The 21,609-nt window shown below is 38.6% G+C and overlaps 1 protein-coding gene across 4 annotated transcripts in view; it reads left to right on the forward strand.

The window, feature by feature from the left end:
• The window catches only part of afap1l1b (actin filament associated protein 1-like 1b), a 29,621-nt gene that overhangs the window by 903 nt on the left and 7,109 nt on the right, over nucleotides 1-21,609 (forward strand). Inside the window, exons 1-11 of one of the 4 annotated variants that reach the window (XM_036587713.1) lie at nucleotides 5,526-5,642; nucleotides 13,885-14,010; nucleotides 14,977-15,060; nucleotides 15,178-15,266; nucleotides 15,523-15,634; nucleotides 15,735-15,833; nucleotides 16,525-16,736; nucleotides 16,838-17,017; nucleotides 18,124-18,216; nucleotides 18,303-18,381; nucleotides 20,003-20,158. In XM_036587713.1, the coding sequence (XP_036443606.1) occupies nucleotides 13,887-14,010; nucleotides 14,977-15,060; nucleotides 15,178-15,266; nucleotides 15,523-15,634; nucleotides 15,735-15,833; nucleotides 16,525-16,736; nucleotides 16,838-17,017; nucleotides 18,124-18,216; nucleotides 18,303-18,381; nucleotides 20,003-20,158 (1,228 nt within the window). In that variant the 5' untranslated portion in view covers nucleotides 5,526-5,642; nucleotides 13,885-13,886. Of the gene's footprint in view, nucleotides 1-5,525; nucleotides 5,643-9,527; nucleotides 9,917-13,884; nucleotides 14,011-14,976; nucleotides 15,061-15,177; nucleotides 15,267-15,522; nucleotides 15,635-15,734; nucleotides 15,834-16,524; nucleotides 16,737-16,837; nucleotides 17,018-18,123; nucleotides 18,217-18,302; nucleotides 18,382-20,002; nucleotides 20,159-21,609 lie in introns of those variants that run through there. The other 3 variants (XM_036587711.1, XM_036587710.1, XM_036587712.1) reach the window with 3 other exon arrangements.

Genomic DNA, 21,609 nt, shown 5'->3' on the forward strand with positions numbered 1-21,609 from the left:
TTTTCTGTAGTCCTCAACATCCTTCGACCTGCCTATCAGTTCCTCTTTCCTATCCCAGAGGTTTAAAGGCAGGACAGTGTGATGGCTATTTCTGACCTGAGTGAAAACGGCCTTGCCCCTTATCCGGGAAATCCGTTCTGGAGAGTGTGTCCGACTCTGTGTTTGTTGTGTGGATGCCAGGAAAAAACAGCCCATGCACCAAGTGCTGGTTACTCTTTTTAGTTTCTGAATCATTTGGAAACTTCCTTTTTGGGTGTGGATGCGTTTCTTCTTTGTTGAATAGGTGAGTCTGCCTGGGCTGTGGTGATGAATCCCACATCTTCGCCTGTGGTTTGATCACATCAAAGGGTGCACAGTTTCAGCACTCCCTTTTGATTGTGCTCTAAACGCAGTCATGAATAGCGTGATTTTGTGGACTGAAATGTTTTTACCTCAGTTTCAACGTTTATAGCCTTTATCCTATGTGAGGCCAAGCATCTATTTTTATTTCTGTTGCACTATTTTGACAGTTTCTCTAGTCTGCTGTTAGTTTTGTCATGCAGTGTGTGGGTGGGCATCCAGTGATGCACTCTGTTCATTAAGGTCTCCTATCAGTTTAAGGTCCTATACATTTACCATCACCTTCATTGGTGCAGATGAAATTCAGTCTAGTTGTATTCTTCAGATGAGTTAGAAATACTTTGACAGGGAGGAAAAATGATGTGTAACAAGCATAGCAATGTTGAGCAATTTATGGTGTAAAGCTTCAGACCGTGTATAGACTTGAGTAAGGCTTGTGTCAAAGTATCAAATATTGCACTTCATGCCTATTGCCTTCAATTTCTCAGTACAGTTACTGAATTTTCCCACCTTTTTGCATTTTTATATTTTATGTTGTTCTACACTTTAGTTTTTGGGACACTGTTCTATTGTACAGTTATTTGTTTTCAAGTTTGTGCTTTTTCCTTCATAGAAATTCTTGTACAGTATTTTCAGCATTTCTATTTCTATGTCAGAGACATGCTTCATGTATTCAATATCTAGTCAAACGTTATGAATTTTTCAGAGATTAGATATAAGATAACTTGCGTAAGGAAGGGAAAGTCAAAGAAGTCAAAACTGGAGTTATTATTAAGAGATATAGAGAAAATGGGCCTTTTAATAACAGTGCAAGACCTGGTCTCCCACCAAAACTGTCACATTCAGATAAACAGTACTTAAAGCTTTCATCTTTCAGAGAGGAGAAGATCAAGCTCCACTCTTGCTTCATATCTGAAAAAAATGTGCAGGTGTTTCTGTACATCTTTCCACTGTGAGAACACAACACAACACTATGAGTCTGAAAGGATCTGTAGCTGTCAAGAAGCTGTTAGTCAGTAAAGGAAATTGACAAAAAAGAAGAAAATTTGCAAATCAAACGAAGAAGCTATTGGAGTTCTCAGAACAATGGACTGACCACCACAGAGTCCAGACCTCAGCTTTTAACGAATGTGTTTGGGATATGCAGAAAATGCAACCACCTTCTAAGACTGAACTTTTAAGGCGTGGAAAAATATCCCTACATGTTTATTTGAAAAACTGACAGCAAATATCCTAAAAATAATGTAATAAAGGCAAAATTTCTTTGTTATTTTCTGTTAAATATATTTTCCACTTCTCTTCTTGACACTGAAATAACTGAAGGGTGGTCTCTGACTTTTGCACAGTACTTAAGATTTAAGCACATTTTGCTGAGTGTGTAGTATCTGTTTTTAGCATGCCCATTAAGATTTAGTACATTAAGATTGATTGATGTCATTCAGTGATTATAGATATTGAAAAAGCTTGTCCTATAAGATCTGGTTTATTTGCTGATAGTGACTGGGCTTTGGCTGGAGATTTGCACTAATGCCTTCTCCTCCACATGGCACACGTCTATAAATACCCACAGTTAGACAGAAACAAAGGCTCCACTCATTTGTGGCCTGCAAGCCCTGATGCACACAGGCCTTACAGTGTCTCTTCCACTGGCATTCCTCAGGAGAAAACATTAGCCGCCAAGAACAGCTCTTCTGTGGAGCTCTTTACGGGTTAGTAGAGGACATGACTAGTCAAGCCCCTGGCTTAAATAGCCTTTGTGTTCTGGTTGGTAGCCCCTCTTTGACTCATGTCCTCAAAGAGCGGAAATCAAAGCTAAACATCAGAGGGGTTCACTTCAGATTACTGACCAGCATGTCAGAGTCTTAATAAGTGCGGGTCAGATGTTGAGAGGAGGCTGGTGTGGGGCGATGTTGGGAGTGATGTGCTCCATCAACACTTCTTACTCTAGAGTGTCTGGGAGAAATGAATTTGAACATGATTCAGCTGGGAATTAACCCTTTGAACTATGGGTTATTACTCAGTTACTAAAGAAATACTCCAAGGTTTTTTAACCTAATCTAGTGCATCTGTAGCTTGCGGTTGACACATTTCTCTGTACTTAGAGAAGAACTGAAAACCCATTGACTCAAAATGCATTTATAATAGAAGGCAGTAGCAAGTTGCTGAATTCCGTGAATAAACATTTGAAATATGTGACTATACAATAGCACTCAAAGAACACTAGTCTTAGGATGAGACAGACATGAGCGAATGTCTTACCGAAGCAGTTCTTATGATGTTTTATCCAACTTTATTCCAGTTACTTTTGCTTTCCCCTAAGGCTTTTGCTTTTCCCATACTTACTCAAATGCATCTAATCCAGCCAATCAAGGACTTCTGAAGAAGTTAGATTTCAAGGACCAGGGTTGGTGACCACTACCCTAATGTTTTCTAGTACCTTCACATGGCATAAGACTAGGAAAACTAAAATTATTCAGTGGCTACTATGAAACTTGGGGAGAAATGTGATCCACAAGACTTTGACCATGTCAGTCATCTCTGAACACAACATGTCCAACCTTGATAAACTAATCTGAGGGTGCAGTGGGCACAAGCGCACCAAAACGAGACAGCTGAAAACTAGAAAAACGTTACCTGGTCTGATGAATCTTGATCTCTGCTATGACACGCACATGGTAGGGTCTGAATTTGGTGTAAGCAGTATGGATTTATGAACCTAAGCTGCCTTGTGTCCACAGTTCAGGCTGGTGGTGGTTTAAGGGTGCAAGGAAAGTTTACTTGGCACACATTGGGCAGCCTAATACCAATCGAGCATTGTTCGAATGCCACAGCCAATCTGGATACTGTTGCTTATCATGTCCGTACTTGGCCATAATTTACCCGTCTTCTAATTGCTACTTCCAGTGTGATAACTTGCTTTGCGACTACGCACATTATCTCACACTGGTTCTATTAACATAATGAGTTGTGTGTATTTCAGTTGCCCACCAGACCACCTGATTGGAATCCAGTAGAGCACCTTTATAATGTGGTAGTACAGACAATTCACAGCATGAATATGCAGCTGACAGATCTGCAGCAATTACATGATGCGATCATGTCAACATGGATTAGAATCTCTAAGGAATGTTTCCAGCACCTTGATGAATTCATAGAATGAAAAATTCAGGCTGTTCTGAGAGCAAGTGGTGTCCTACTCAGTTTTAGAATGGAGGTCCTGATGACGAAGCTTTTGCCTCAGTTATGGACAAAAGGCTAAGCACCTATTTCACACCACAAGCACACACCTACCACACCAATACAGCACCAGAGAGCATATGACCTGCCATTCTCTTGCTCGCTAGAGAGCTACTGGTAATCATGATCATGACAGGGCTTGTTAAAACTTTCCCTCAAGAGTACATCATTTCTGTCATATGAAAATCTTGTGTCACCATTTTTTTAGAAACTGTTTGAAAGCAGAATACATTATGTTAACTTTTCATGATGAATGGGCCAATAGAAAGTCCAAAATGACTTATCATAAATTATTTTACAGCACTGTACATTTAAGTTAGGAATGTAATTTTACTTCTTCTGCAAAGTTTTCTGTAAAGTGGAGATACAATTCATTCCCTGTAGAGGTGTTGTGTTACTTATTTTCACTTAGAAAATCAACAAAACATGTAACTTGGCCATAGTTGTATGAATTTTTGCATACGACTCAATCTGTTTTTAAAACTCTCATTTAATCTAGTATTTAACACAGCTGTACAGTATGTTCTCTCTACCTGACAGTGCGCTATAGCTGTGCTGTAGGACATGGGGAGTCATTGTAGGTAGTCAGGTGAGGTAGGCTGTTTGGTGCAGGTTGTTGTCAGTAGAGAATATAAATGGGACTCTCATGACTGTGTGACTTAGATCTCATGACTGCAGCGCAGAATAAAGCAGAGAGCCAAACACAGAAATTGCCAAAAATCTCCTCTGCTTGTCCTCAGAGGATAAACTTTTACATGATGCATTGACCAGACATGAGTCCCTTTAGCAAACTGAGGCAGAACATGGAGTGACCTAATTACATTTTTTCTGCATTATGTCCACAAACATGTTTGTATTGTTTATATGTGGGACAAAATTGATTTGTCCAAGTTTTGCTCGCAGGCACTTGTGCAAATGTCTATACGCATAACTAAAAAACACCCTGAAGTAGACGTTCCTTTGGTGTTCCGATGAGTATGATTTCCGAAAGGCAGTAAAGTGATGGTTGGACAAAAAACTAGGCTAATGTAGCTGACAAGTAGCTTTTTTAAACCACATAAGGAAACCTATTTGAGATTACTTAACAACTTGACGAAGTATGTGATGATTTGCCATATAGTTTGATGCTAATTGATATCAGCTTTTATTACTTGTTAGCTGCATGAGCCTTATAGCAGCTTCAGACACCAAACGTGCCTAGGTTGATTGACTACATGGTGAACGTTTTTCTCCAGCAATCGCTTTTAACTGATGTTTTGCCCTCTTCGTCATCCACCAGAACAAGATGATGTCAACTCAGGATGTAACCACTAGGTATCCATTATTGTCCTTTTGCTAGCCATAAGAATATCTAACAGGCTCGCACTGTCATGTTTCTCTTGTTTTGGAGTTTGTGCTCAGAGCACAGTTCAGATAATCTGACCTTCACTCATTTTCCCAGGGTCACTGAGACTTCCAAGATTTCATCTTCAAAGCTGCTATCCCCTCCCTTTTCAGTTATGTGGCCTCTTGCTTGTCTGTAATTGACTCCACCCAGTAAGCTGTCATCCGCTGAAATAGTCAGCATTAAATTATGCCAACCCTCTGCCACGACCATGTGGCCTCCATGTGACCTTGAGTGGTGCACACAAAAGCCTCTTCTATGTGCCACTCCTGTGTGCATGTGTGTGTGTGTGTGTGTGTGTGTGTGTGTGTGTGTGTGTGTGTTCAGGGAATTAGTGCGCATAACGCCCACCCACAGCACGGAGCTCCAACAGCTGATGAGCCTCTTTAGGAAGTGTGTAGCGTTCAAGGTCCAGTGCTTGGAGCTCTTCCATAATGTTTAGGTTTTCAAAACTGAGTCAATGAAGGTTGAATTGTTCAATGCCACAGCCATCTGTGGCCGGAAGTCCCAGAGATCTCTCTGAGTGGGTAGGATGGTCCTTCCTCTCCCTCCATCACTTAATGGGATGCTAGCTAATGTTGGCATCCTTTATTTCCTCAAAGTGTGTTGAGCTGTCCAATGATGTTAGCCTTAGTGGCAGTTTAAAAAGATGCTGTGGCCTGGAGGAAATGCATACTAAAATGTAAGTGTTTATTATTGTTATTATTTTTTAATTTTGTACAAAATGTTAGTTGTTAGAGCTGCTTTCCTCTTACAGATAAAGATTCCTGACTTATTCTTGGCTTCAGTGCATGGTTCTACAAAAAAACTCCAACTGGTATAGAACCTTTACATTATGTGGCGGTTCTTTAAACCTTTAAAAGGCTCTCACTCACCTCATTTACAAAAAATGTCCTTTAAAGAGCCATTGAAATGTTCTTTAGGGCTGTGGTTCTCAAACTGGTCCCCAGGGGCCTCCAGTCATTTCACATTTTCGCTGTATTCCTGTGCATTGCGAGTTGGGTTGAAGCAAATATGTGGACTATCTGGGAGTTCCTGAAGACTGGTTTGAGAATCAATGCTTTATGGAGCCAAAAGCAGTTCTTCTGGTGCATCACTCCAAATAACCATTTTTTTATTTTTAAGAATGTTCATGTTTTCAGAAATGGAGCTGAAAGTCAAACCAGAGCACACAGATAGTGTTACATGGCTAAGTTAATCTACATTTTCTGTCTTCTAGGCTAGGAGATAAACATTTTCTAAATGCTCCAACAGCTGATGAACCTCTTTAGGAAGTGTGTAGCGTTCAAGGTCCAGTGCTTGGAGCTTTTCCATTATGTTTAGGTTTTCAAAACTGAGTCAATGAAGGTTGAATTGTTCAATGAATTGTTCATTTTCTGTCTACTAGGCTAGGAGATAAACATTTTCTAAATGCCCCAACAGCTGATGAGCCTCTTTTGGAAGTGTGTAGTGTTCAAGGTCCAGTGCTTCTGGTGCATCACTCCAAATAACCATTTTTTTATTTTTAAGAATGTTCATGTTTTCAGAAATGGAGCACACAGATAGTGTTACATGGCTAAGTTAGCCTACATTTTCTGTCTTCTAGGCTAGGAGATAAACATTTTCTAAATGAGCCACTAGTCTCTGGTCAGATGCCTGATCTGTGGGTAATACCACCAAAGAGGTGGTATAAATTAGATTGAGAGTGTCTAATCATTTTTGATCATTTTTCAGATAGATGAGAGTGAACTGTGAGGAGGACAGAGCAGTGAGGCACTGAGGGTTAGTGGGGAACTGACAACGTGTCATATTTGGGAATATCTAAAGCGTAGAGGAATAGGAAGCAGAAGGTTGGCGTTGATAGAAAGTGCTTTCGTCAGTCCAGACAGGAAACCACAGCTGCAGGACATATCCTCTGACCCACAATGCCAGCGCCTCTGGACACCACAGCTGCTCTCAACCAACATGCCCCATGAATGTGTTGTGTGTGTGTGCGTGTGTATGTATACATGTGCGCAAGTGAGTGAATGATTGTTTGTGCTGCATTTTTGAGTTCTCCACATTGCATTGTCTCCTTTCCTCCAGAGTGATCTCACTGTCTAATTTTGGCCTTCATAATAGTACATTGTTGAAGGAGACCTCAGTTTGGGCTGTTGGTAAAGCCATTTCTCTGTAATAATGCATGTTTACACTTTACATCTTATACTTTCTGCTATAGATAGACTTTAAAAAGATTTAGAATGTCTTTGCTTCCCTAAATATCAGAGGTTTTTAGCAGTAGGGAATGTTTGATTACATTGCATTTATATTTTTCCTGAAGTGATGTCTTCACATAGTGGGCTCAGAAAATAAACAATAAACAAAGTCGTTTAGAGTGATTTGATGTGAAATGATCTGTTCTAGAGAAACTTGCAGACTCAGAATTGTTCACATTGATGGTGATAGGAGCCAGACGTCTGATGCATTTAATGACTGTAAGAGCTACCTAACAGAAAGTTATTACATGAAAAGGTTACAAATATGTTGTCAGTAGTTAAGGTTTTGACCTAAAATGGATTGTTTAAAACACATTAATGACAGAGAGATACATTATACATACTGGGTGTTGTAAGACAAAAGACTACTCAAAAAACATTACATATAATTACATGTACATTACATATAAAACAGAACAGATGTGTGTATTCGGATATAGACAAAATGGCTGTATTTGCATTAAAGACATTGTGACCCCTGGTTCTTCATCACCACAGTAAAGAAATCTGAAGCTATAATTTTCTCTCCAATGAACCGTTCCACATCTAACCACTCTGAATGTTTACGTGTCAACCATTGAATTATTTTGTCAAATTGGTAGAGGTCCCCTTTAACACAATGTTTATAACAAATAAACTTACATAATCGTAATTACATAAAGTATGATATTCTAGTTATGTTAAATGCAGGCTACCGCAGCTAACCAGCAATTAGCATTGTGCAAGTTGCATGCCTAAAGCATCACACACTTACCTCAAGCCACATCAAGTTGTAATCTCAGATAGCCGTGTTTGGTTTCTGACACTGTATAACATACTGTTATCGATAAAAATGGACAAAATTATGCACATTCAGGCCTCAAGATTGCTGCTACAACTGTTTTTAGCTAAAATACTTTTGTCCATTTTCATAGACAACACTGATGTCATACACCGACAGAAACCACATAATCAAGTCTATTTGAGATTACTCAGCATCTTGATGTGGTTTGAAGCAAGTGTGTGTTGGTTTAGGTATGTAGTTTGCACAATGCTAACTAGTAGCTATGAGCTTCCATTACTTGTTAGCCACATTAGCCATGTAGCTTCTGTGCAAAATGGAACAAAAAGCAAACTTTGGGCAGCAAACATGTTTTGGCTGATCCGCTACATTTTGGATGAGAGGAAAATTGTAAATAAAATTTTTGGCTGAATCAAACCTCTGCAAACCTGACCTAGTTTCTGGAGTGGGTCAGTGGGGGCCAGACAGTGGACATGGTCTGGGGGCGTGAGTTGGTTTTGTGTGGGAATGAGAGTTCCTCGGAAACAGGACGGGTGACTCCCTTGTCCAAGCCAAAGCGCGCACTCACACACACATACTCTCACACAATGGTCCTCTGGAGAGCGGCAGGCGTGGGGTTGTGATTGCACCGCTCTCAGTACAATAACAGAGATATCCTTCTCTCTGCTCCCTGAGCTTCCGGCCCCCATTCACCTTCCTCCTATCTCTTTTTGGGCTTACACACTCACCCATGCACACACACTCACTCACACACACACACACACACACACACACACACACACACACACACTTCCACTTCCTTCTCTCAAGGAGAGAGGAAACCGCGTCCTGAGGAAATAACCTGTTGTCCATTTAGTGCTCCCTCAGTGGGAAAAAAAAAACAAATGAAGAGAGGCTTAGCTTTGATTTTGTGCTGATTGTGTCCTTTCAACTAAGGTCAGCAACTGAGAGCCCTCAGTGTCTGATTTCTTAAAACCTCTGATTAAAGAGATGGAAAAGATCTCCAGAAGTCTGTGTCCTGCAGCTGCAAACCAAAGAGCATTTGACCAGAAGATTGAATCTCATTGTGTGGAAAAAAAGTGTCTTTTTTAGACAGAAGATTTTTTTCTTTGCCTGAGGAGAACTTATGACCTTTGTGTAGTTTATGTACCAAAAAATAATTTCCAACCTCTGTTTATCCCTTAGAATCAATCGCTTTTTTTTTACTGTGTTTTCAATATTAATATGACCTCTTACTGGCTGCTCTGCATTGTGCCTCAATTAAAAAAGCAGACTGAGCTGATACACTCTTTATAAGCTAAGCGTGAATGGATGCACCTAAACTGCTGTAGGCCGAATGTACTGATCTGTACAAAACTATAAAAGTAACACTGTTTACATATAATATCAAACTCTTTCATTTCAAAAAAGCAAATGGAAAGTTTTCTATAATGTGGGCCCTTTAAGTGTTGGTCAGTCACTGTGTCTTGGCCTTCGCAAACAAATATATCTCAAGAGGTGTTAAAGTGAATTCTTTCTTTGGTCATTTTATGTTTGTGATGCTAATTAGTTATTTGAGATATTTGTGTTATAACTAACGATTTGAGTTGAATCTTTTTTTAATGTTTAGATTAAAATCGGCCACAATCACTTCTTAGCTGTATCTCTCAGATTCCACCACAAAAACAGGCTGGAATGAGGAGGAGGACGGAGAGAAAAGGAAGGAGGGGGGTGGTTAAAACAGTGAGAGAAAGTAAAGCATGCATGGCTCTGCAGATTGACGCTGTAGTAAAGACGGGCTGAGAGACACAGAATACATTCAGTCTTATAGCAGCTCTGTGCATTAAGGCTGCATTTCACTGGAGAGCCGTTCAGCTGCAGTGAGGATTATCAGAGGATTTCTGACAGCGTGTCATTTTTGGAAAATGGTGTTGTCCTCGCCCCCCTCAGCTGTTGAGTCTGGTGAGATTGCTTGCTTACTTTTCTTGGCAGCTCAGTGTAGAGAGCTTCACTTATGTTGCACTGCAGTAATGCTGAATCTCAAACACCTCTCTGTAGTTCATGTATAAGAACTGTTGACAGGTTTGCCCTGGATTGCCCCGTCCTTCACTGACCTTCTGATTGATAGTGCTCACATTCATGGACACATCTCTGCTGTGGATCAAACTGCTTTCATGTGATTTCATGGTTTGCTTTGAGGTGGTTGCGAGACTCATTTTTCCATGAAAGTTGCATTGTTTGTTTTTGGCTAAGGTCAGGAGAGCAAAAGCAAGCTTGCTGCCATTTTTTTTATTTGGCTTGAAGAAACAGAAACAAGTGGTAGTGGACGAGCGAAAGAAACCTTCACATATTGCATTCATTACTGTTGTCCAAGAATAACAGCCTTTAGATCAGTAAAGCTTAATGAGAAGCAGGTAGCCTGCAGATTTTATCTCAACAGAGAGTTGTTTTCCCTCTCTTCTTACCAGAGTCTGGGTGTGGTGGGGTGTGAATGGTGAAGTGTTTGCATGTGTTACCTTGTGGGGCAGATTCTCAGTGGCTATGATTCAGATCTGACCTCTAACAGCTAAGGAAACCTCAGCTGATTTAATCTGCACTCTAAAAAAAATAGAGTTTTTCATGGGTTCTTAATAAAGGCAATGGTTATATTTAGAGTCCTGACACCTTGAAGGCCTTCATAATAGTAAATTTTTAAAGGAGACCTCAGTTTGAGTTGGTCAAGCCATTAATAAGGCATGTTATCTTATACTTGCTGCTATATATAGACTTTAAAAAAGACTTAGTACATCTTTATCTCCCTAAATGTCAGAGGTTTTTAGCTGGGAGAAAGTTTGACTGCATGGCATTTAGGTTTTCCCATAATTTTTGGCTCTCATGAATTAAGAGATGTCTTCTTTTACAGTCAGCAATACAACTGGGCTACGAAAATCAATAACATAGTTAATTCTAATAACAATCTTGCAGAAGAACTTACTTATTTAATAATACTGATGTTATCACTGAATAGGGGTGCAGATGTGCAATATGGTTTGCTCAGAAAAACTTACACACAAGATATTTTTGGCATCCTGAGTGGGCTTTTTAAGTGAAACTATGAGGATAATGTAGCTGTCCAGTAATAGAAGGTTATACCTCACCAATTAGCATCTCGCAAGCTGCAGCCAAAATCATCAATTTCCCTGAACTGCTTCAGATTATTATGTAATATCAAATAGACTTGTTTATGTGCTTTCTAACACTGTATGAAGTACAGTTATTTATGACAGTGGACAAAAGTATGGGCAAAATTCAGGCTTCAAGATGGCTGCTGCTGCTACTGTTTTAGCTAAAAAACTTTTGTCCATTTTTAAATGGCCGCATGTCACACGGTGTCTTTATGTCATTTAAATAGTTATTTGCAATTCAGAAAATCTCCTTTTTGTATGCTACAGTAGCCTCCACAAGCTTCTGATGATCAGTTATATTATTTGTCACAGAGGTCTTTAAATCCAGACCTTTAATTCATATTCCGGTCCTGAATTTTGTGATCACTGAACTGTTGATGTAACTGAATGGCTAGCTTGTGTCATACTTACCAGCGATTACATACTTATCAGAAACTAGATTCAAAGTCTGGGTGTGAAACTTGTCTATTGCATCAATTATTATTATTATTATTATTATTATTATTATATGAAGTCATTAAGTGATCTATATGGAATAAAATATGATAATAACTTTACAAATGTGATATCAAAATACACATCAATTTGGACCATGTAAAATTAAGACCACATGTTCTTTAGGTTCAAGAACTTAGAAGTTTGGACACCCTTAGTCAAGTGGCATTTTGTTGATTTTCTATGACACAATAAATGCACACTCTCTTCAGAGAACACTTCTTCACCTTTTAATGCACAATTACTATTTGCTGATTTTAATACATTGGGAAAGAAAAACTCATGCAAATGTAAAACTGTATGCTAAATTAGAAATAGAAATTGTGCATTAAAATTTGCAGAAATGTGCCATTTAAGCGTGTTCTCTGTAGAGGATTTGTACTTATTTTCATTTAGAAAATCAACACAAGATGTAATTTGACCAAGGTGACCAGGGTATGAGTGAGAAAACAGCTTAAAACACCTGCACAGAAGAGAACTTTGTTAGGAGATATCTTTGTTAACGTTATGCTGACTTCTCCATCGAGAATGAGTAGAGCAGCATCCAATTGAAGAAACACAGGCTTGTGTATGGTTTGCTAAATCATAAATAGTTTGTGGGGTTTTGTAAAGCAGACTGACGTCAGAAGCCTGTTTAGCCATTTTGTACGTTTCTGCAGTGTTTTGCTGTAATAGAACCTGCTCTCCCAGAATCTGTTTGACAGGATGAAACATGAAAGTGTGTGGGCAAGATGTGTGATGATATCTTGTGAAAAATCTTGGAATGTGAATATGTGAAAGTCAACAACTACTTTGTCACCAGCCCCAATTAATGTGATAAGGAATTTGTGGAAAAAAGATTCCTCATGTCTGATCAAAATACAAGGATCAACTGAGTCATTTGAAACTGAACTATGACCTGAATGACAACCTTGAAGGAAAAAACTTTTCAGGCTCTGTATTGCCACTGAAGCCAATCAGTCTTTGGAAAATGTTCACAAAACTTGCCCAGTATCATTCCTCACAATGGCTGTGCTACAATATCTTCTGTGAAGAGTAAAGATGTTTTTCTGAGGAAGGGATGTGCAGTTTCCTGTGTTTGTTAACACTTTCATAACAATGCTGCTATTGTTAACCATGCACAGTTTTGGAAGAACACTGACATATGAAATCAATTCAGGTCATGCCCCTATCATTGTCTGTTTATTGCATTAAGCCACATTAGTTGCTTTGGCTTGGTTTCCCCCAGCAGACAGTCAAAATAGCCAGATGTCCAGTTACGACAGCTGAGGACCTTTCCCTCACAGCCATGCTGCTGGCTAGTGCACTAGGCATTAAGGGTTCGAAGTATATGAATAACTCTTCTGACATCGAACAAATTCTCAGATATGTGTTGATGATCTGTGTTGTCATCTAGCTTCTTTTACAGCGTCCCTATTCTAAAAACATTTGAACTTTATTCTGTAGTCATGATATTTACTACTTAAATCTATAGGCTTATTACATCCTAAGGCTTATTAGTCAGTAACTATATAGAAAACAATGCAAATAAGGCTAGAATGGAAGCATGCTGGTGGGTCCTGGCCATTTAAAGGGTTAAACCTTGACATAGCAGTTCTTAAAGGAAACAGTTTGGCAAAAAATCTAATTCACACAAAATATTCTTTATATTATCACCCCAAATGTAGTCAATCAACCAAGACATGTTTGGTGCCAGAAGTTTCCTTTTTAAATTTTGCCCAGGAACTGCGAGGCTAATGTAGCTAACAAGTAATGTAAGCTCATAACTAACCAGTTAGGCTAAAGTGAACTGAATGTCTAAATCATTACACACTTGCCTCAGACTTGCTTATGTGGTTTCTGATACTGAACGACAAACTGTTATGTATAAAAAAAGGACAAAAGTACACCATATAGCTATGAGCGGTAGCCATTTTGAAGCCTGATTTGAGTTCATATTGTCCATCTCATATTTTTCCAACTCAACACAGTTTCAGAGAAAGAGATAATGTAGGTTTGCGTTTTCCACAATGCTAACGGCTAGCTGTAATCTTCCCTTGCTTGTTGTATATTAGCCTTGAAACTTTGGCACAGAATTACAGAAGAGACACCAAACATACCAAACCAAATTTTTTGGCTGATCCGTTTTGGGAAACAGGGAATACTGTGCCAAACCAAACAAACTTCTCTATTAAATGCAGCAGTGTCCTAAAAGAGCACTTCATCTGTCATGATGGTATAATTATCTCCATTTTTGCTCATCACTGATCCCTCCTCTGTGTATCTGCAAAGCCATGGAGCACCTGGTGAAGGAGCTGAACATCCTGTTGAAGCTGCTGGAGCATGAACATTTGAGCTCAGCCACTGCAGAGAAGATGACTGTGGTCAGGAACCTGCTGGGACAGTTACAACCATCAGGTAAACCCAGCACACACAGCAAAAGGACATTACATTACCGATCTTAAACACAGAAGCAGATGTTAGTGAGCCGACTATACAGAATTCAGGTCTTTGTCTTTCAGTGAGAGGCTGGATAATAGCCCGAACAATACTGAGCTCCTGTACTTGAGTGAAAGTAGTGATATCCTTAGTAAAATATTACTCACATGAAAGAAGTGTTTGCATTTATAAAGTCATAATTGTCATAAAAAGTTTGGGTTGTTGTTTTTTCATTTTGAGCCACTCACTGATCATCAAATGGACTGTTAAAATTTATTAAGAATTTAATATGAACAGTGATGCAGTACAGCACTGCATTGCAGTTGTGTTGTTGACTATGCTATTTAAAATGTGTGCAGTGTATACTATATATACTATACTATATATGTATACTGTAATGTGTGTTTGTGACAAAAGCCCTACGGTGGGGCTGGATTATACATGTGCCAACCAACTCTCAAATCAATGTGCCAACTAGCCCCACCCACATCAGGACACAACTGTTTTTTACTGCATGTTGGCTAGCTAGCATTACTTGTCTTTGGCTTTCTAATCATATTTCAAAAGATAACTGATTTCTATTTCTACCTTTCCACCTGTTGCATGTATTTTTAGGTGTTTGATTCAATACTTTGGGTACAACACTAAATTAATAAATGATAAATGATATACTGTAATAATCTATTTACCATTTTTTTTCCAAGTTATGTACCTCTAGATTTAATCACCACTTTCGAAATAGCATTTTTGATGTTATAGAGCTTTCTCGGGCATTTTTAGAATCATCTACAGCTCTGTTTATCATTCTGTACACATATAATGTCTTACTTTTACTGCTTCTTAAATTCGTTTGTCCGTGACCAAATTCCAAACTTTCGAACTGTGTTGTTGTACCGTACAGTTTGTACTGTTAATTAGGTTAAATAAGCCTGTTTCTCTGTGCAGTGACAGGCAGTGACTTCATATACATGAACACTTCGCTCTATGGGAATGGTACAAGCTTTGTGGAGTCACTATTTGAAGAATTTGGTAAGTTTGTTTAACATTTCCATAATATTTTGTTTTATGGGTTTATTAATGGTCTTGTTGCTATAGACCTAGCTGATAACTGTTCTCTCACAGTCACATTAAAATCTGTTTGTTCAGATTGTGACCTGAAAGAGCTTAGAGCTTCCCCTGAAGAGCTGAAAAACCAGGAAGAGGAAGAGACATCAAAGCATCCGCCCTCAAAATCAGTAAGAAATGCCAAACTAGTGTGGCAGTTCTAGGCCTCTAAAGTGTGTAAAATGACTTAAGCCATATTTATGTGCTTGATACTCAAAATGTTCAGAAAACATTCGTTTTTATGTTGATAGACTCAGTGACTCATTCACGATTTGTACATTTCTCAAATCAAGTACCAGTTTACAACTTGCCTGAAATGCTCGAGTATTTTAACAAATGAATTCCTGTTCTGTTCCATAATTTATTAACCGTGTCTTTGTTCCTCAGAGCCCCACAGACACGCCCCCTCCACTGCCCACAACGCCCCCTCCTGAGGATTACTATGAGGAGGCTGTTCCGCTAGAACCAGACACCATGCCTCAGTACATCACCACCCATAGTAAACACTCTCACATTACTTATTGCCTTAAATCAGTTTAGCATGAAGATGATAATACAGACCTTGAGTCACCCCTTGCTGACTTTGCTTTCTATCTCAGACAACTCCAGCCCACCGAATTCAATTGAGGATGCCTATTATGAAGATGCTGACAACAACTACCCAATAACTCAGCTGAATGGCCCATGCAAGAACTCCTGTAAGGGACATACCTACATGCCATACCGTTAAAATATGCATGTGTTCTCTCCCTGTTAAACGATTAGTCCAGTGCTTTTCTTCAAAACAACAATTATTGCAGCTTTTGGAAATTTTGGAATTTTTGTGAAATGCCTGCTTTTAAGATACACACAAAATAGGCTTCCTATGGGCATAGAACCATTTGTATTCAAAGCAGTCTTGTATAAACAAAAACATAAACAGAGACATTGCATCCTTAGGTTACTGTATAAATTATGAATGAGCAATTTACTTTTATGACCCAAAATGTTTTACCCCAAAATGTTAGATTGATATGTAAATGAATACATACATACTATATATATATAAAAAAGATCTCTTTTTGAGGAAAAAAGTTCTCTGTTTCATTTCTGATTGTGTTGGTCCGTCAAAATATAATGATACATGTTGTGTATTGTGTATTGTGAAAATGTCTAAGTATTGTGGTATAATATATTTGCCATATTGCAGTATATATAATTGGCAGTATATTGGAGTTTCTAAAATGGAGTTTGCTATCTCTTTCTGTGCCCCATGTAAGCCTATAAGAGGTCATTTTTGTGTTTTAGATGGATTTCAACTCTGAAAATGTTTTTTTGAGAAAAAATGTTGAACTACTCCTTTAAATTCTCTGTTTCATTTTTGATTGTGTTGATTGTTCATATAAACAGACAACGACTCAGATGCTCTGAGTAGCTCTTATGAGTCGTATGATGAAGAGGACGAGGAGGCTAAAAGCAGAGAGAGGACCCACCAGTGGCCCTCAGAGGAGAGTCCTGTGGGCCCATTGAAGGACTGTCGCAAATGTGCCTTTCTTCTGCGAAAGAAACGCTTTGGTCAGTGGGCCAAACAATTAACCATCATCCGAGAGAACAGACTGCAGGTTAGCACCGCTGACGCCACACTTATAGATAAAGGCATGTTTAATATTACAAGTGTAGACGAGCTTGAACAACATCTGACAGTTGTTTACTTTCTATCTAGTGTTTTAAGAACCCTAAGGACCGAACTCCACACACTGACATGCCTCTGAATCAGTGCAGTGTCATCTATGTGTGTAAAGATGGTCGACGCAAAAAGCATGAGCTTAAATTCTCCATGCCTGGAGGAGAGTCCTTAGTGCTGGCTGTACCGAGCAAGGAGCAAGCTGAGAGCTGGCTTAAGGTAAATTATTATATAGCCTGAGCAATAAGGTTATTTTCTTGATCTGTTGAAATTCACTCACTGTCCCCTTTGTTACAAATCACTACCTAATAGCTCAACCTTGTGGATTTACAGTTTGAGACATACGAAAGTGCATCTTTTTCCATGCAGTTTATGTTAGCTACTCTCAAGCTGTTTGTTAGTGGTCAGTTTCTGATCACAGAGCCACTCCTGGCTGGATATTTTTGGGAGCCACTCCTGGATATTTTTTGGTCAGCTTCTGACCAGTGATGGACAGGGTAGAAGGTGGCTGACAGATTGTGCATTAATAGATGGCCAGTCAGTAATTGGAAACCTACAGTGCAGAACAAAAGTCAAAGAACATCGTTCATTTATTTAATTTCCAGTCAAAATGGCCATTAACTAGAAGTTATTGATTTTTTTAAATGTTTTTTTTCCACTCATCCAAAGTTCAGTCTTAGAAGTTGTTTGCATTTTCTGCTTCTCACAGTCCAACTATTCCCAAATGTTCTTCTTCAATAACAGCTTCTTGACAGCTATGCATCCTTTCAGACCCATAGGCTTAAGTTGTTTTCGCACAATGGAAGGATCAACAGAGAAAGCTGTGGATTTTACCAGATCTAAAGCAAAAGTTGAGCTTGATATTCTTTTATCGCTCAGAGATAAAAGCTTAATGTACTGTTTATCTGATGATGGTGACAGTTTTGGGGGTCCATCAAGTCCAGCTTTTGAAAATTCTGTTTTTCAAGTTATTTTCCTTCAACTGTCTCCTTCCTTATGCAAGCGGATTATCTTATATCTAATCTCCTCAGAAATATTTATTGAAAAATGAATAACTTGTACTTAATAACCAGTTTGACTGGAAATTAAGTAAATAAATTGTGGCCTAAAAATAAATTTTTGCAAATTATTGTACAAAGTGGACTGATATGGTAGGGGGACTTCAAAAAGTGGCCAGTGAGTGTAAATACAGTGGGTTTCTTATAAAGGAACCAGTGAGTAAGTTACAATGCATTACTCCTACATGGCCATTGACTGGAACTCAGCATGTAACTGAATATTGAGGGATTTTCACAGATTTTCTGTCCGTGGCTAATCTAATTTAGGCCATCCAGGAGGCCACTACTATGGCCAACAGCACCAGTGCACTGGAGACATCATCTTCCCCCATGGTCCCTCGCAAGACAGAGTTGGATAAGGTGAGCCACTTACACCCTGATCTGCTACCAGTGTATGTATATATCATTCACATACACATATTAACTTTTTCTACATGTAACTCCAGATGATGGCTGCTGATAGACATACTTCGGATTCTGACAGTATTGCCAATGGAGACTCTACTCGGGAGGGTGGTGAAAATGGTAAGCACTCAACGAGCTGCTACTTGCTTGTAGTGCACTTTTCTGGCATTGTAATGGGTACACTATTAAAATTGCAGTTCCCCAAAGGGTTCTTAAGCTTCTGTTGTAACTATTCTTTGAGTCAGTGAGATTTTCTGTTCTTTAAATTCAGTGAAAATTATAGTCTCTGGTAACACGCTGTAAAGATGCATCAGATAGAGTTTAGCTTGAAAAGGGCTGGAGTATTTCTTTAAAGAACCATCCATTTAGAGAGAATTCCACAGATATTTTAGTATAATTCAGTCATTGATATGTAAACAGTCATTCAGAGTGGTTTCATTTTAGAGAAACTTACTAATGATTTCCTTACAGTGGTGCTGAGAAAAACAGGGGCTTCAATATCTACAGTACAAATATGGCCATCATATTTACTATCCAATATGACTAGTGAACCTGTCCATGTTTTTATATGTAATGTTGATAATGGTAAATGGTTGTAAATCTAAAGAAAAACATTTGGTACTATGTTTCATTAAAACACCCAGCAGAAGCCATGTAAAAGTATTGTTACTTCCATGAAATATTGACTACAGTAGAAGTAAAAGTAGTTTTAAAGGGGCATGCCCCTTTAAGGTCTGTATATTCCAGTCACTAAGATTTAAAGAAAGTCGCGATGTCTACAGTGCAAATATTGCAAATTTATTTACTCACTGAAACAACTAGGAAACCTACATGTGCCTTCTGAATTTTTTAATGCATAGGGTTTATAATGGTAAACTAGTGGTAAATCGTGAAAAAAGTTGTCTTTGTGCACTATTTTGCCGAACAGCATTCCGTATGTACCCCTGCATCATGGCTTAAAAAAATTTGAGCCAGTATCTGTCATAAAACAGTGTATCAGGCAGTTTATTTGTAACCATTTCATGAAATAGCTTTCTGTGAGTTTCCCTTTAGAGGCATTAAACGTGTCAGACATCTGGTTCCCATCATCACCACCATGACCAATTCTCTGTTTCTCTAGAGTGAAGCATTACTCATCAAACTACTCTGAATAACTTTGTTTACATCTTAACAATTTAATTATAAAGAAACGTCAAAATATCGGTGGAATTCCTCTATAAAAGTTCTTTAGGGAGATGTGGTTCTTCTTTGAGACTGGCTTAAAGAACCCTTTTGACACCTTTAATTTTAAGTGCATATAGATATTGCTCCATAGCCAGTCGATAAAACGGTCTTGACTAAGAAATCTTTCTGAAGAAAGTAGAGTGTGAGTTCCAGATGCAACCTGCTTCCCCTGAATTCTGTCACGTCACCCTTACACAATGGCAGGAGGGATTAGAGGAAGGATGTATCTGGTTATTCTTCTTTGTGTTTGATGTGTAGCCAAAAGGATCACAGAGTTTGTTACACATGCTTTTTATTGTTTTTTGTCTCCTACAAGCTGTTTAACAGGTTTTTGAACCTCAAAGAATTAAAATGCTCCAGAATATCTATCAGCATGTCTATATGGAAAAGCATTTGGTCCTGTTTTCTTGAAACAGTAGCTGATCAGCAGCTGAATTTTGAACACGTGTGAAAAGAGAGTTGTGTCATATCCTCTGTGTGACTCCTCTCATGCTGCTTGCTATATTTGCTCCTGAAGGGAAGGTTAAGAGGGGAGCATTCTCTGAGCTGACTGGGTCTATGAGTCGCGCTGCTGGACGAAAAATCAACCGCATAATCAGTTTCTCCAAGAAGAAGCCCCCTCTGCCTGGAGAGACAACCACCCTCTCCCACACCGACGACAACCCACGCTGTGGTGAGAAACTTTCTGAAAGATATTCAGCACAGTCATCATTTTAGTCTCACAGAGTGATGCACCAGCCTTTCTAACTGTGCTGTTTGAGAGGGGGGTAGTAAAACCGCCTGAAGCTGCCCTTTACATTGTTTGAACATTTCCTGCACTGACATCACAAAAGAATGCACTGATCATGATTTTTTGTGGCTGATTTCTTTACAGAAAAATTGGTTAATTTTTAACCTTTTTTTTAACCCAAAGCTCACACTGTTTGGGCTAAATGAACACATGAAACATGCACATTTCCAGTACTTTCTGCTAGAGTTTTATTATAAATGCCTTTATTTGCTCTTTAATGCCTTCTATCATAATAATGCTCCAACATGTTAGTACAGGCGTAGCAGCAGCATTCAAATTCAGCGTAAGTGTGTTTACCGACCTCATGTTATGTAAACTAATAAATTGCAAAACAGATCGGCAAAAATGCATATAATGAATTGACCAATTGCCGATTATATTTGGAGGTAAAATTTGCCAATTCTGATCTTAGCCAATTTAAATTTTAGTGTTCAGAGCAAATTACACAGACTTCCTAAATTTCTGCATAATTAAATCGATAAGATGTAAACAAAGTCATTCTGGGCAGTTTGACTTGAAATGTTCTGATCTAGAGAAACCTATCAAATCAGAATTGTTCATAGTGGTACTAACTGGAACCAGACGTGGGCCTCTAAGCTAGCTCACAGAAGGCTGTTACACAAAATGCTAACATATACATTACACCTTGCCTGAGACATTGTTTTAATGTAGTTTTGAAATAAGATTTTAAGCTAAAATGTATTTATTTATTTATTTTAATTAATTTCTGGTGGAGACGTACATACAGGGAGTTACATGGCAAAGTAGTCTCCAAAGAAATCTTTACCATCATCATTACATATAAAAAACTGAGGACAAGTAGGTAGGTGCATTTTGGAAAAAAGGTTATATTTGTGTTGTAAACAGCATCACCAACACTGTCAGTATGTTTCTTTAGAACTGAGCATTTCACATCAAACCACTCTGAATGACTTTATTTACATTCCAAAGTCTAGATAACATAGACATTCTGAAAAATTGGTAGAATTCCCCTTTAACCCTTAAGCTGCAGGTTTATCATTCAGTTACTAGTCTTAGAACTTGTTGCTTATAACTGATACAATTTGTTAACTGTCTGTAACTGCTATGAAGCTAATATGTGATTTATGCAGTACTGAGAGTGCGGAATTGAAGTGTAGATGTGTCACATACAGGCCCTTAGGGGTTAAAGGAGTAGTTTAGCCAAAAATCTAATTTTCACAGTTTTCCCCTTTCGTTGAATTAATTAGTCAGCTTAAACATGTGTGATGTCTTAAGTTTGTTCCTTGAGTTTGCACTGGAGCTAAACTAATGAGGCTAATATAGCCAACAGTAATGGAAGCGTATAACCCTCC

The sequence above is a fragment of the Colossoma macropomum genome, unplaced genomic scaffold, assembly GCF_904425465.1.
Source record: "Colossoma macropomum unplaced genomic scaffold, Colossoma_macropomum, whole genome shotgun sequence".
In the NCBI taxonomy this organism is placed as follows: Eukaryota; Metazoa; Chordata; class Actinopteri; order Characiformes; family Serrasalmidae; genus Colossoma; species Colossoma macropomum.